Source organism: Benincasa hispida, chromosome 8, assembly GCF_027475165.1.
Source record: "Benincasa hispida cultivar pf3 chromosome 8, pf3_genome.v1.1, whole genome shotgun sequence".
Lineage (NCBI taxonomy): Eukaryota > Viridiplantae > Streptophyta > Magnoliopsida > Cucurbitales > Cucurbitaceae > Benincasa > Benincasa hispida.
This window is the reverse complement of record NC_143485.1, coordinates 50,573,332-50,588,325: the sequence shown is the minus strand read 5'-3', so window position 1 is coordinate 50,588,325 and position 14,994 is coordinate 50,573,332. Positions and strand designations below refer to the sequence as shown.

At 37.3% G+C, this 14,994-nt stretch overlaps 2 protein-coding genes across 2 annotated transcripts; both read right to left on the bottom strand.

Annotated features, from left to right (window-relative positions):
- Positions 1 to 14: 14 nt before the first annotated feature.
- Positions 15 to 5,411, bottom strand: LOC120083148 (Zinc finger C-x8-C-x5-C-x3-H type family protein). Its single transcript, XM_039038747.2, has 6 exons — positions 4,327 to 5,411; positions 3,114 to 3,179; positions 2,451 to 2,570; positions 2,034 to 2,288; positions 846 to 1,106; positions 15 to 538 (listed from the first exon to the last, which is right to left on the bottom strand). The coding sequence occupies exons 1-6, from the start codon at positions 4,834 to 4,836 to the stop codon at positions 335 to 337; spliced, it is 1,416 nt and encodes a 471-aa protein (XP_038894675.1). The 5' UTR covers positions 4,837 to 5,411; the 3' UTR covers positions 15 to 334.
- A 785-nt stretch (positions 5,412 to 6,196) lies between these two features.
- REF6 (relative of early flowering 6) lies at positions 6,197 to 14,388 on the bottom strand. The gene is made up of 7 exons (XM_039038015.2): positions 13,219 to 14,388; positions 12,209 to 12,287; positions 11,866 to 11,933; positions 11,543 to 11,687; positions 10,529 to 11,202; positions 9,731 to 10,423; positions 6,197 to 8,588 (listed from the first exon to the last, which is right to left on the bottom strand). Exons 1-7 carry the CDS (start codon positions 14,081 to 14,083, stop codon positions 6,466 to 6,468), a joined length of 4,647 nt encoding a protein of 1,548 aa, XP_038893943.1. The 5' UTR covers positions 14,084 to 14,388; the 3' UTR covers positions 6,197 to 6,465.
- Between the last annotated feature and the right edge of the window lie 606 nt (positions 14,389 to 14,994).

Below are 14,994 nucleotides of genomic sequence, written 5' to 3'. Positions count from 1 at the left end.
TTTGGATGAAAGTCTTGAAGCAAAAGCATTGATCGTTCATGTTCTGTTTAGCCAGGTGACATGGCCGTCAAATGTTGATCTCGAAATCCCCAGATAAGATTGTATCTTAAAGCTACAAGATTCTAGCCACCGTGTGTATTAAGACAGTACATGAGAGGAATTTAAGTATAATTTACATTTTTCCTTAGTTCAACGTAAATTATAGAAAATAAGTGCCATCATTTGAAAAGCTTATGGCAGCTCAACCCGATGAAAACAAGTTGAATATATCCTTGTCCCAAACAAATGCTCCATGAAAAATCCTATATCTAGGAGGCCTCTCTGCACAAACTTCTTATGCAGACTGCTCAACTGTGGCACTGTTTCCGCTCCCTCCAGCCATTTCAGCCCCTTCTGCAGTGCTAAAGTTGCCGTGGTGAGGTTGCTGTTCAAGCTCGCCCACAGTTGAAGAAGCTGGAAGAATAGGATGGTCAAACTTGCATGATGGCCCAAACTTGCAGATGCCATAGCGACTATAATACGTGCATACGTTCTGATCCTGAACGCCATACAAAAATTGAAAAAAATCTAGTAAACAAATAAAGCCAATATATATAAGAACAATCCTTCAGTTTTGGATATGTAGAGCAAATCAAAGGAAGAGAAGGAAGATGGGGGCTGAACAAGGCGTGCAAATAAACTACAAAATTCACAAAGCAATGTAAAATCATTTACAATTTCTAAGTTTGAGTATAATGATTTGTTTCAGTAAAATACGTATTACTCTGGTCCCTTGGAGTAGGGGATCCTAGAAGTTTTCTACAGAAAAGTCTTTCATAACAACCAGGAAATTAGGGCAAGCTTACAGGTCTCAAAGGCAGGCCTTTATCATTGAGAGTGCAAGTTGGTAACTTCAGGTTCCGATTCTTTGGATGGTGATATTTGCAAAGAGATTTGAACTTACAATCCCCCGTCTTTAGAAAGTAACTGCATTCAGGCTGACCAGGTCGTTCAGGATATTCATCCACCTGCTGATGAGAAGAATAGAGATCCATCTCCGATGCTATATTGTTCACGACATATGTTGGAGGTGGAAGCACACTGATTTCTGATGGATATATGGGAGCCTTAACATTGAACATACCATGGAAGAAGTCAGCCAAGGAGTACCAGAAACAAAACCTAATTATTCTAAAAGGCACATCAAGGCACAAGTCCAACAAGAATTACTTTTCTTCCAATACCCCCATATTCGCATCAAAAGATAAAGAAATTGTCGTGAATACCAAGATGATGCAGACAGAAAGATGAGGTGTAAGTAAAAGAGGGGAAACATGAAGCTTATGTCCCGTTTGGTGACCATTTCGTTTTTGGTCTTTGGTTTTTAAAAATTAAGCCTATTTCTTCTCAATTTCTTACAATGACTTACCTCTTTTTTAAGTATAAGAGTTGAATCCTTAGTCAAATTCAAAAACAAAACAAGTTTTTAAAGACTATTTTTAGTTTCTACAAGATCATGCAGACAGAAAGATGAGGTGTAAGTAAAAGAGGGGAAACATGAAGCTTATGTCCCGTTTGGTGACCATTTCGTTTTGGGTTTTTGATTTTTGAAAATTAAGCCTATTTCTTCTCAATTTCTTACAATGACTTACCTCTTTTTTAAGTAGAAGAGTTGAATCTTTAGCCAAAATCCAAAACAAAAACAAGTTTTTAAAGATTATTTTTAGTTTTCAAAATTTGACTTAATTTTTTAAAACATTGCTAAAACGCATATTAAAAAGCAAAAAATTTAGAAGTGGAAGGAATGTTTATAGACTTAATTTTTTATTTTATTTAAAAAAAAAAAAAAAAAAAAAAAAACTAAAAATCAAACATCAAATAGAACCTTAATAAACAGGTCACTATAAAATAAATCCAACATCCTAGCTACAAACTGGTTATTTTTGCAGTCATAGGAATTTCAACTCCTTTTGGTACTCAAAGAAGTATTGGTACTGAAATTTACTCATTGATATCGAATCGAGTGAGAATCTGAGATGAAATCAATATAGTACCTGGTACCCATTCCATTCTGAATCTTGAGATGGTGAAATCATAGCAGGTACAAATGTTGTGGTTTCATTAAGTACTCTTGGTGAAGTCCAGGATGTGATCTGTGATTGTGATGCACCTTGTAAGGGCACTCCATTATTATATCCTGAAAGAGATTCAGATATAGCAACAGCTGTAGGATCAGGGTGATTAAACTTGCAGTTTGCTCCGTATTTGCAGGACCCTGTGCGCATGTAATAGGGACATTCTTTTTCATCCTGTCAATTAAAAGATCATTAAATTCTTCAAGAACAAATGAGATAAGAGATCCAGTCTATAAAGCTGATGATGAAAGAGAGGTGACTTCAAGACAATTGATGATCCACACTTCAAATTTGGAAAAGGTTCATCTTTAAACAATAATAAAGAACAAACTTAACTGGTCGGATTGGCAGACCAAGGAAGTTAAGCTCTAGAATTGGGCTTGTTAACGCTCTTGGTCTCGTGTGGTTATATCTACAAGCGTTTCCATATTTACAACCCCCGGTCCTCGAGTAAAACTGCAAATGGCTCATCAGGTGTAACAGTTAATCTGATATCAGTAAATCATGCATATCGCAAAGGAATATGAATATTTCACTATCTTGTACGGTAAAGAGAATTCAAGAATATGTGAACTTCGTTCAAGTCCAACATTTCAACATAATTACTATCTATGTATCAGAAAAAGATCATAGAAAGATTCAGTTGGATGAACAATTGTTGAATTTTTTAAAAACCAAATCTCAAAATTCGTTTAAGATGAAAATTCCTGTTCAGCATTTGACTAAAAAACGTCAAGAACCACGAAAGTCTGTGTATGCAATAGACTGCAAATTTTAATTGTTTGAAAACATCATCTTAGTTAAAGATTTTGTCCTTAAGACACCGCAGCAAAAGAAATTGAGAAGAAAAACTTCCCGAGTGGCATGGGAAATTAAATTAATCCAAGATAACCTCTGTTATAAAGGAATATAAGAAAAGTTCACAACTGGGGGAATGCATGAGGCCCTATAATTGTAGTAAAATACTTGAAACATTTTTCATGAGACCACAATGGAAACCTTGCATTCTGCCTTGCTTGCTATCCCAGCTGAATCATCCTCGTACTTCAATTTCTCAGAAACAACCTTTAAAATTAAACAAAGCAAAACCCATCAAGAAAAACGTCATTCAAAAATAAATAGATAGATTAACAACAGAAAGATAAAATCCAGATTTTCTAAAACAAGAAGTAACACTGAGAAATCACTGAATGAAGTGAGAAATAATAAAAAAGAAGAAGCTGAGAAGAAGAGCCATACTAACTTGCAATCAAATAATTAGCAGTTTCACATGCATAAAAAAAGCTATTCGACTATACACAAAAATCAAGAGCACTCGAGACATTTCTTCAGCCCTTCGGACTGGATTGACAAGTAGATGAGAAAATAATAAATGGTTCTACACTTTGCACCAGCTTGGCCTTCATCATCGACCATGTTGAATCTTTCATTGAAAACAGAAAATTACAAGAGACCTAAGCATAGCTAAGAACCACACAGTCCTCTGCAAATTTTAACTTCATACTTAACTAGTATATAAGTATATTTAAGCACTTTTGTTTTAGAGTGTTCCTCCAGAAAATTACCAAAAAGCCAAAATAACAATTCTTCAATGAGTACACTCAAAATATCATAAGATAGCAGTTCCAAATCCATATTTTTACCGATAGAACAAGAGATGGACGGATGCCAACACACCGGAAACAGGAAAGTCTCACCTCGGACAAAACTATGCAGGCTGATACATGTTACTAGCATTTATAATGATGCCTGAGTGAAGGCTACTTCCTCAAATTTAAGAGAAAAAGAGAAATATTATGATCTTTCCAGCTAATTTTATCAGTTTATGGAGTTGTCTTTGCAATCTCCAGTAGGTTGGACTTGGCCCTCCTCATTTGCACTTCTAATTTGTTCAATGATTTTTATTTGTTTTTAATCTAAACAAGTAGACAAAGTTAATGCAGAAATGTACAGCAATCTAGCAGACCAGTTCTTCTGTCGTCAATTCTCTTAACAGAATTGAATAGTTTCTTCTCAGGTAAAATATTTAAAACTATCTGGCATCCCATTTGCATAGATTATAGATGTAGGAGTATAAAAACTGTACATGCAAAAATTAACTTAACTTATCAGCTGAATATAATACTGGAAAAGGGAGATTTTATGATCAACAAACAAATATAAACGATGAAAGTATTTGCTCCTCAAGTGAATGAGATCGCCAAAAGCCCACCTGGTTTTTCTTTCGCGCAGGGTGATTGAATTTACAAAATGATCCGAACTTGCAAGTCCCAGTCTTAAGGTAAAACGCACAATCCTCAGCCTCAGGCCGTAAAGGGTACTGGTTGCTTCTGCCTCTCCAATCCCCTTTCTTTTCCACTTCACCGCCGTCACCGTCACCATCGCCTGCATCAACCTCGTCATCGACATCATCATCATCCTCATTCCTAACGCTTCTATCTCGATCACTTTCATCGATCTTCTTCGTATCATTTCCTTCATCTTCACAGGGATTCTTCGCAACTTCCCATTCTCCACCTTCATCAAAATCTTTCACAGTTTCCTCTTTGTCATCCTTCAAATCCAAATTCTGAAGTTCTGCATGGATGCGATCATCTCTGGCTACATGCTTTGCATCAAATGGTGCAGGATCAAGAACAGAACTATGAAACTGTGAAGATTGAAACCCAGAAGCCGATGCTTCACAGTGATTAGGGACCGAAACAGCCTCAGAAGATTCCATTTCTGCTTCACATTTGAACCCAAAAACCCTAGCTACAGAGAATAAAGTACATGGAGAAATGGGTGTAGTGAAAAAAAATAAACTTTTGTAGCAAATATCAATTGGGTTGACGCTAATTGCTAGTGAGAACTAAAAACAAGAAAAGTTGCACAAAAAAAAGGTTACTTTCTGCACTGCGTACGTTTGCGCTTCTCTCTCTCTCTAAACAATTTTCAAATTTTCATTTTCTTTTTTCTTCTCTTCTGGACGATTCTTGTGGTGCTTTGACCTTATTGGATAGGAAAGTAAATTGGGTTGGATTGGATTTCATTTTTTTTACCAAAAAAAATTTGGAGAAAAATTGTAAATTAAAAAAATTATGAAGCCATTAAAGAGAGGAGTTTCCATCCCAAGGTTCCATGAATCTCAGTAAAAATGACATAAATATGTGTAAAGCCTTAACTTTATTTATAAAAAAAAGAAAAATCCCTTTGATAAGAGAACAAAGAATATTAAACTTTTTTTTCCCCAATATTTATATAAACTTTAAGCTCTCTTTTTTTTTTTCCCAATATTTATATAAAGAAAGTTCTTTTGACTACCTTCCCACTTGTGGTTTTTATTTATTTATATTAAACATGAATTGGATTAACTAATAGAAAAAGATGACTTTTGGGTTCCATAAGAAATGCTCTGTGAATCACAGTGCATTTAAACTGAAATTGGCAACATAATTAAAAGCGAGTGTTTTAATTGCTAAAAACAACCTCAAAATAAGGCATGGAAAGGTAGAGAGAGTCTTAGATTCAGACGCAAAATTTGTCTCCTAATGATAGATTCTTGCATTCAATTTCCCTGCCAGGTTAAGCTCTGAATATTAGAGAGCTTTTGATGTTAAAAAATCAACCACAACTTCCTACATAAGGTTAAGATTTGAATCTTTTATCCTATCTTTTTATTATATTCTTCACTCGAGATCAAAAGTACAAATTTTCAGAAAAGTTTATTTGAACTAAGAGAGAAATTTAATGTGAAAAGAGAACCCCAAGATCCATACATAGCTTAAACTAATAAGTAAAAGGATGAAAATTGTCACCATAGAAGACAAAGAAAGGACTCCTTTGACATTATATGAAGAGAATTTAACAGGTGAAAATCAGACAAAAGTTCTATCTTTTTCAGTAATTTGAACATACTCAACTGGTCAATATCATTTTGATTTGATGAGAAGACAACTTCCAGAGTAGGTCCAAGAAGATTTCTAAAATGTTTTATGTACAAATATCATAAACCAGAAGATGTGCCACCAAATATAGCACCAATATTTCAGTTGTAAAAGTAAATCATTGCATCAATGAAAGGAAAAGAAAACTGCACAAAGTTCCCAGAAGGGGTAAGGTCCAACCCTCAACCAAGATCAGGATTAGCATCTGACTTCATTGGTGAAGAATGTTTGAAGATCCAAGCAATTGCTCAGGTTACAGAAAATAAATAGCCCCAATGAAAACAGACAGCACAACAGAATTAATCGTTACTCTGAATGATAATAATTACAGGGATGTTCTAAACCTATCCCTATATCTAAATCCTAAATCTGTCGATTAACCAACAGAACTACCCAAGTTAAACACATTTTCATCTGCCGCAATATTAACCTCTACCTTTCTTTGTCGAATGTCCAGTCTTCCGCTTGTGACGACTGAAATCCGAAACAAATCTGAATGTCTGACCACATCCTGGTTCAGCACAAACATAAGGTCGGGCACCTGTATGAACACGAATATGTTCTGTTCGTGCCCATGCCCATTTGAAAGTCATCTTGCAGCCCTTCCATGGACATTTGAGGGGACGGTCGTCCATGTGGACTCGACGATGCTGCACAAGGTACTTGTGTGAGAAAAACTTCTTTCCACACCCCTTGACGGGACAAATGTTTCGTTTGTGCAAGACAAGTTCTTGTTTTGAACCAAAACTCATATTGCAACCCTCGATGTCACAAAGATATTCTGATTCTTCATCCCTTGCTTTTGAATCTCTATGGCCTGCTGAAGTCTTCAAAGATGAACCATTCTTCGCCTTTTTCTTGCCAATTGGTTTTTTATCTTTCAGTTTTGCTTCTGAAAGTTTTGTAGGCTTTGGAGTTCTTTTTCTAAGACGTGTGCTAGGTCCACCTGGTTGCTCTTCCTCTGATTCTAAATCAGTCGATTTACCATTCCTCTTAGTTTGCTTACCCCGCCTATTTGTCGCATGCTGTGGCTGAGGGGTCTCTAATTTTAATGTATGGCGGCCTCCACGTTTTAAAGATTGAGCAAATTCTTCTTTCAAAGTTTGGGAGGTTCCTCGCTTTGCGGGTCGCAGGATCTCTTGTTTCATTTGCGAAATTGTCTCTGTCTTGACTGGCTTACTTCGGAGTACCCTCCTACTGCATTGATTAGCACTATCATCAAGCTGGTCATCTGATGTAATTTCTCTGAATTGCATGTTTCTTCTAATATTCCGATGCTGCAGAAGAGAATTATCATCTTCATCTGGACCATCTGAAAATGCATCTTCCCGTGCAGTACGTTTGGCTGGTTTTCTTTGAGGCATACTTCTATGCTGATGAGAATTATTTTCTAGGGAGTCCTCTGAAACTGCATCTTCACTCTCCATAGATTTGGCCTTCTTGCTTCTCGAAGGCCTTTGATGATGCCAAAGAAAACTATCATCCCGTATATCATGTGAAAGGGCATTCTTTTTAAGAACTTTGGTTTGTTTGCTTTTCGGAATCCTTCTATATTGCTTAAGAGAACCACTCTCCAGACACTCATCTGAAAGTGCATCTTGTCTCTCAATGTATGTCTTGCTTTTAATCTTTTTCCCCCGATGCTGAGAAGAATAGTGCTCTAAGGAATCATCAGAAACTGAAGGTTCTATCTCACCCCACTTGGGCAGCTTGAATCCAGAGAACCCTCTGTGCAGATTATGACGATCTCCAAGAGAATCATCTGAACCAGTATCATCTGTCCCACAAGATGTCACTCCCTTGCTGATGGGAACTCCATGTTTTCTATAAGAATCATCCTCCACAGAATCATCCGACATAGCATCATTGCTCTCTTCAAATTTGGATCGCTTGTTCCGTAGAATACTATGATGCTGATGGATACAATCATCAACCGAAGCATCTGAAACCATGTCCTCTGACTCTATAGGTTTTTTGGCTTTCTTAGTTGTTCCACTCCCATAAGTCATTTTTCTCTTGCCAGCAGACTTTCTATTTACCATAACAGTCTCATTTTTCTGAATATTTTCTGATTTCCTATCAACCTTGTCATCTGACATTGTCCAAGAAGGGAAGATGTCTACATCTTCTTCTTGAGGATCTCTCTTTGCTAGCAAAGGATGAACTTGATTTGACATCCAGACTTTCCCACACCATTTCCCTGCAACTACTCTTTTCAACTTGCCAGTCCTCCTTTGATAGACTTTCGGCTTACCAGAAGAGTTATTAGCAGAAGTACTACGGCCAAATGCATTATAAATAACAGAGTTGTATGGCATCTGCTTACTATAAAGAGGAGAGTGACTAAGGTTGGCACTATAAAAGAGATTTATTACCAACTTTACAGCCCAGTCTCCATTACCTGGAATTGCTTCCTCGCTATCTAAAGCTAACTGGATCCTCTTTTCTTCATCTTGGGTGGCACCTCTGAACATTGTATCGGTCCAAAGATGGTTCATACTTAATTCTTGTGCCACCAGTTTTGCTTCTGCCTCCATCTTCGGATAGTCTGTAACAATTTTTCAGTAATGCAGACAATGTTAGATGCAGCAAAATTTTCAACTTTGGCATAATAGTCAGAAAAACTAACAAACAGTAATAACCAATATAAAAATCCAAAACATACTCTATGAACAGTAATCGTATATATTTACCGATAACGTACTTGATATATTTGAATAAGAATGAAATAATTCTATATTGGAAGTAGAGGCATAAATGAAAAATATTGAGGGTGTGTGGTTCAAAGTTGTAGCATTAGCAATAGTGACTAATACCTCTAGATGGCCCTGAGACGAGTACAACTCGGTGACTCATCAACATCAGAAACCACAAAAAGAAAGGTAGAAGGCTTGAAGAATTCTAACAGAAAAACAAAGAAATTGACCTTGTGCTCCATATAACAAGAAAAACTAACATAGAAGTCACCAAGATCTTTACATAGAAGCCTCCACATAACACTAATCAAACTGACATTAATTAGCGGTTTGACATTGTGCTCCATGCCAGTACAGAACTTGACACCAGTCCAAACTAACCCAAGATCTTTGATCCTGTTTTGAAAATATTCCATGTTCGTCCCCAACCACAAAACCCAAAACTACGATTTAAATACTGCAGCAAAAGAAGTAACCCTTCTCAAGAGGCCTCCAGATGTAACTAAGAGATTGAAATTGTTGTTCTAAGAAAACCTAAAAAACATAAAACTCATGTAGCAAGATGCCAAGACCCAACTCCAGCAGGAAAGATAATGATTCGAGGATTCAACATTATATTTACACATTATCAACTGAGAAGAAAGAAAGAGGAGGCCTTTCCTTTGAATGTCCAGTCACAAGGAACCTTTTCAGTGCCAAAATCCAAAGAAATTCAAACTTCTGAAGGGATGACTCCATCATATCATAACACCTCCATAGATAATGGAAAACTTACTAAACCACTTAAATGGTTTGAAACACCAATCAAATCACAAATCAGTGATAAGCAGAAGATATTTTAGGAAAAAATTTTACGTTTATTACCATTAAAATTAGTTGTTACAATTATAACAATAATAATTATTATTATTATTTTGCAGGTTACGTGGAACAGACCAGGGTTCAATCCGTCTAACCCTATATCACAGAACAAGTATATGACTAAATATTGCACCTGGATGACAAAGTAGAAGAATGTGTACTCCTCCAATTGGCCGAAGTTGTTGTTCAACTTCTTTTGCATGCTCTAGACAAAATACATGCAATCTAGAGGAGTCTTCATCGATATCTGGAGCAAATGGCATATTCTCAATCTCCACTGGTTCAGTGGACTTGTCAAACACTGGTTTTTCAGTATCAGCATCTAAGGAAGATCTGCCATTCACATGTGAATCTTGATATCTAGTTGACAAGCCATTTTTCTTTATTGAACCTATGCCATCCATTTCAGACCCAGAAGAACAATTGAACGAGTCTTTGGAATCAGATTTAGCTCGTCCAAATTCTTCATAGTCATTGACTTGAAATTGCATTTGATCTGCAGCGTTAACACGAAATGCCGAGGGATCGTGATTCGAAAGTGCAGTGTTCTTGCAATATTCACTAGAAGTAAGGCCAGAATTCTCAAACTGATATTGGTCTTCTGAAGAACAAATCATTAGTTTAGCATCATCTGCTTCAGCATTGTCCTCCTCAGAATCAGAAGAATGTCCATAAGTCAATGCAAGCATGCCAAGGGCAGAAGTCTCATTCCGTTTTTCAGTATTTAAATTTGCTTCATGACTTTCATCAACTACTGGAAGCTGGCGATTGACAGCCTGGACTGGGACGTCATACAAACCATCAGAAACACACATATCTCTTTTTCCTGCATTGTTGGTAAAATGAGCGTTCTAAGAGAGAATGGAACCTCGACAAAATTATTAATTAAAAAAGGCAGCCAACTACAATATTAATTAGTTATAAAACCTACCACTGTTACTAATCGGCTGAGAGCTAACTGCATGCCCATCTCTAATAGCAATCCCTTCACTGGCTATCCCAGAACCAACAACCCAATCATTAAAGAAGCTACAGTCAGCTGACATAAGGTACCTAGCAGCTTGTTCTCTGGGTTGGATGATGGCTACACAGGCAAAGCTTAAAATACCACACGTGACACAAGAAAATAGTCTTTGATCTGATAATCCATCGCCTTGAACATTACCACCTCGTTCATTCTTGGCATTCAAAGACCTTGAACTTGAAGCACATAAATTGTCCATACTTCTTTCAGATAGAGTAGAATATGGCCCATTAGCTGAATAGAAACCTTTCACTCGATTAATTCCTGGGCTATTTTCTAGTGCAAGATTATCATAATCAAAACTTTGAGGAGATTTCGTTTCTTCCTTAGAACTGCAAACACCAGCAGGAAATCTAGGTTTTGCTCTCAAGTGGGATCCAACACGCAGTCTCGAATAAATAGATTCTAAAGAACCTGGGGGAAGAAGTACAACTGAAGCTCCTCTTCCAAGAATGTCCAGCAAGCTGTTATTCTCTACAATATTCTGTACAAATAACTCTTTTATAACTGTATCTCCTTCACTCTTCCTTTTATCTTTTAGTCGTGAACTTCTTGGTTCAGCACCAGTGCACAGAGGTGCTCTGTAAGTTAAAACATAAGATGTAGTCAAACGAGTGAGCGAGAAAGTCATATATTAGGAGCGATAAAAAATCCAAAAGACCAATATTGATAAGATAGAAGAATTTGTAACAATGGCTACTTAGTAGATTTCCAAATGACACATGTTTAAACCTTCGAAATAGCATACAGAAGGAACATAAAGTTGATGCAGCAATGATAACAAATTTTAGCACAGCAAGTATTTTACATTTCATCAGACTTGAAATTAATTCAAAAAAGTTAAAAGAACAAAGAAAGCAACTGAAAATGAAAGGAACCATTTTGGTAAAATGGATGTTACAAATAAAAGGCAAAACAAACCTGGAACTTAAAGCAAGATCATATAGCAACTGATAATGAGAGACCATTGGAGGATAATTGATCGAAGCTCTACGAATAGCAGCATCTTTAGCAACCCTTAACCATTCTGGAGTTGCAATATTGGCTGCCTCCCCACAGTTAAATCCTAGAGGAAAGTACCAAATACACATAATACATGAAACAGATATAACTATGATTTAGAGTTTATATTAAACAACAAAAAAACATATATTATTTTTTACACGAAAAAACAAACAAAAATTATAAAATGAACGGCAGAGACCAATCACATATGCATCATGAAACTATGGTAGAGACCTCACCATGGCTGAAACCTGTATGATAAGCTCGAGGAAAAGTGACAACAAATTCACCTGCATTTTGCACTAACCTGATGCAAATCAATTAAAGCAGTGAGTATACAGTTCTGACTACTTTTGAGATCAAATGACGATGCGAAGGAACTCCTATTAGTGGGAAAAATATCACATCCACACAGGGGGAACAGGTGGTAACAATAGAAATGGCAATATTTTTTGGGCCAATATCATCAACTGGTCAGAGTAAGACCATTTGTAATGACTGATGTTTTAACTCCCAGGTGCCTACCCTAGAGAAACAATACCTAACTCAAGGAAGTCAAAAGGTTAACATAATGCTGGTTACCTGCAACACGGAACTCCAGCGCTAACTAGAACTTCAGGTGACATCACAGTGGTCTTCTCACCAAGAACAGCAAAAGTTACTGGATGAAAAAAGGAAGAATAACTGATTATGAAAAAAAAAATCCAAAACTGATGCTCATTTTGGGAGCAAATTGAAATTATAGCCATTCTGTACGAACTTAATTTATTAAATGAAGACGACTCCAAAAAAAATCTTCATCGAGAAAGAAAAATGACATAACAAGAAAATATTGATTGTGGAAAGAGAAAAGAGGAGGGCAGGGGACGATTGTACTACTTATATATGACACACATATGAAAAAAGTGGGAAAAGCTAAGAATGATCCACTTCCTGAAGCACTCTTATAATCAAAACTTAACTACAAGTTCCACATGGGGGAGCCATCATTATCATAAATAATAGATAATAGTACAGAATTTTGAACAAGAAAATAGTTGAACAGAGTTCTGTGGAGAAAACACCAATGTAAACGCAAAAGGGAAAAATAAAATGCACAAGAAGCATTGATGGACGGAAACAAGGAACTGTGCAGGCAGTCCGATTGGTAAAAGAATGAACCTAAAAAGTCAAGTGAATTACAGAACCTATCACAATGTGATTGGTCTGACAAGTAACAGGGCCCAATTTTCCCTTGAACAGTCAAATGCCAATAGCATATACAATTATACACCTCGTTATGCAAGGGATAATGATCAGAGGAAGATCCCATTCAGTAGCATGTCTATAATAATGCTATCCGCTTAAAAACACATACTCAGTTACATCAATCCAATTTAACCAATGCAACTATAACATTGCTTCCAAGAACATAACTGAACATGCGTAGTAGACCAGAACTGATCCAGATGAAGTTTAGGAGTGAAGTTAATTTGGTAGGGTGAGAGTGCAAATGATATTCAGAACTAACTTTCTTCCTGTAACCATAAAACATATAAGATGGGGGAAATTGCGAGTAGTAGTTTCCTACTTCAATGAAGCCATCAACTCACCAAGAGGATTGATTTCTCCTCCGTATCCCTGAACCCTTACAACCTCTTCAAACGCCACAGCAGCATCTCTAGGCACGCCATACCATGTCTTTCCCGCCCCCATATGCAGATAATTCAAACTATGCAAATCATGGTCTTCTACATGCCAAGCAAACCAACTGAACATCATAGCAACATAGACCATCGGCGAAGTAACTCCTGGAATCTCTTCCTTCATAAACCTCAATAGAGACCCTTTCGCCCTAGACACACCTCTCATGTTCCACGCCGTTTCCCCAAGCGTCGTTCCTTCCCCTGCCTCCCTAAACATTTTTGCACTTACAGGCACAAAAGCTGAACCAGGCATATCGTTTGCATATTCCACCGAAAAGGGCTTGTCCAAAGTGGCCCTCCAATAGAGTGTCTCGATTTCCAAAGGCGAAAGCCCTCCTTTCTTCGTACATTTCTTCAAATAGCTTTTCTCAAAGCTCTTTGCCTTAGCCTCAAATTGCTGAAATGTATAGTACTCACCGCTCTGCCACACTGATTTCTGAACCGGTCGTGGTTTCCGCGGGCAAAACCCGATCTGTTGTTGTCGAGTTGTGAATGTAGGCGGAGACTTGGAATTAGTCAAGTCAGAACAGGGGGCACGAGCTGCAAGCGACTTATTGAAATTGACGATTACAGTTTTCTTCGGTGAAGGTGGTACAGGGGGCACAATTTTGCAGATTCCAAACTTGGAAGCCTCTTTTTCGATCTTGAAAATGTATGAAATTGGATCTTGAAACTCTGCTAAAGTTGGGTGATATTCAGGAGCCAACGGTAGGGTTTTGAGCCAAGAAAGTACCTCTTGCGTAGGCTCTGCGGCCATGGCTGTGGCTGCCATTAATAGAAGCAAAGTTGAAGGTGAACTACAGCAGGGTTTCTCATGCAAGACCCATTTTCAACGAATGCACAGAATCAAACACAAAAAACAGCCTTCTTGCATTCCCTGTTTCAAATTTTCTGCTTCTTCTTTCTGGAAATCTTGCCGAATACAATTTTGAATTTCCCCTGTTTCTCCAATCATACAGAGGAAAGGAAAGAGAAGAAGAGCAAAAATTGAAAATAAAATAAAATAAATAAATAAAAGAAAAAAGAAAAAAAAAAGTTTTATATTTTGGGGGCAGAGGAGAGTGAGAGGTTGGAGTAGAGTAGACATGTGAGTGGGGGGATTTATTCTGGGTTTGCGAACGGTTCTCAAAATCACGCTTCTTTCTCCATTAATTTACGTTTTTGCCACCTATACTTTCAATTCCAGAAAAATAACTCTACAAATTCGTAATTGCAATCTTGTCTCGCAGTTACCCAATCCTAGTGGTTATTTATTTATTTTATTTGTTTTTCTTTTTCTAATGGTTATATAACTTATCTTTTCGGGAGGGTTGTTTAGCCCATCAACTTTAAATGTTGGACCAACTCAACTCCATCTCTCCCTTCTTTCAATGTTTTCAATGGCTTCACTCATTGGTTATTGTCACACTCCGAAAACTAACTTCATGCTCTGACAACCACCTTCATTGAAAATTCTAGTGACTAACTCCAAGCTCCGACAACCACCTCCAATGATAGCTCCAATGACCAACTCTGGACTCCGACAATCTTCGTGCGACCAACTCCGACCTCCAACACCCACCTCCGATGACTCAACTCTGACGACCACCTTCGCGCTACCAACTCCCACGACCAATTGACTCCGACAACAAACTCTGATGAAAACCACATTCGATGACCACCTTTGAGCGAGCAACTTAGATG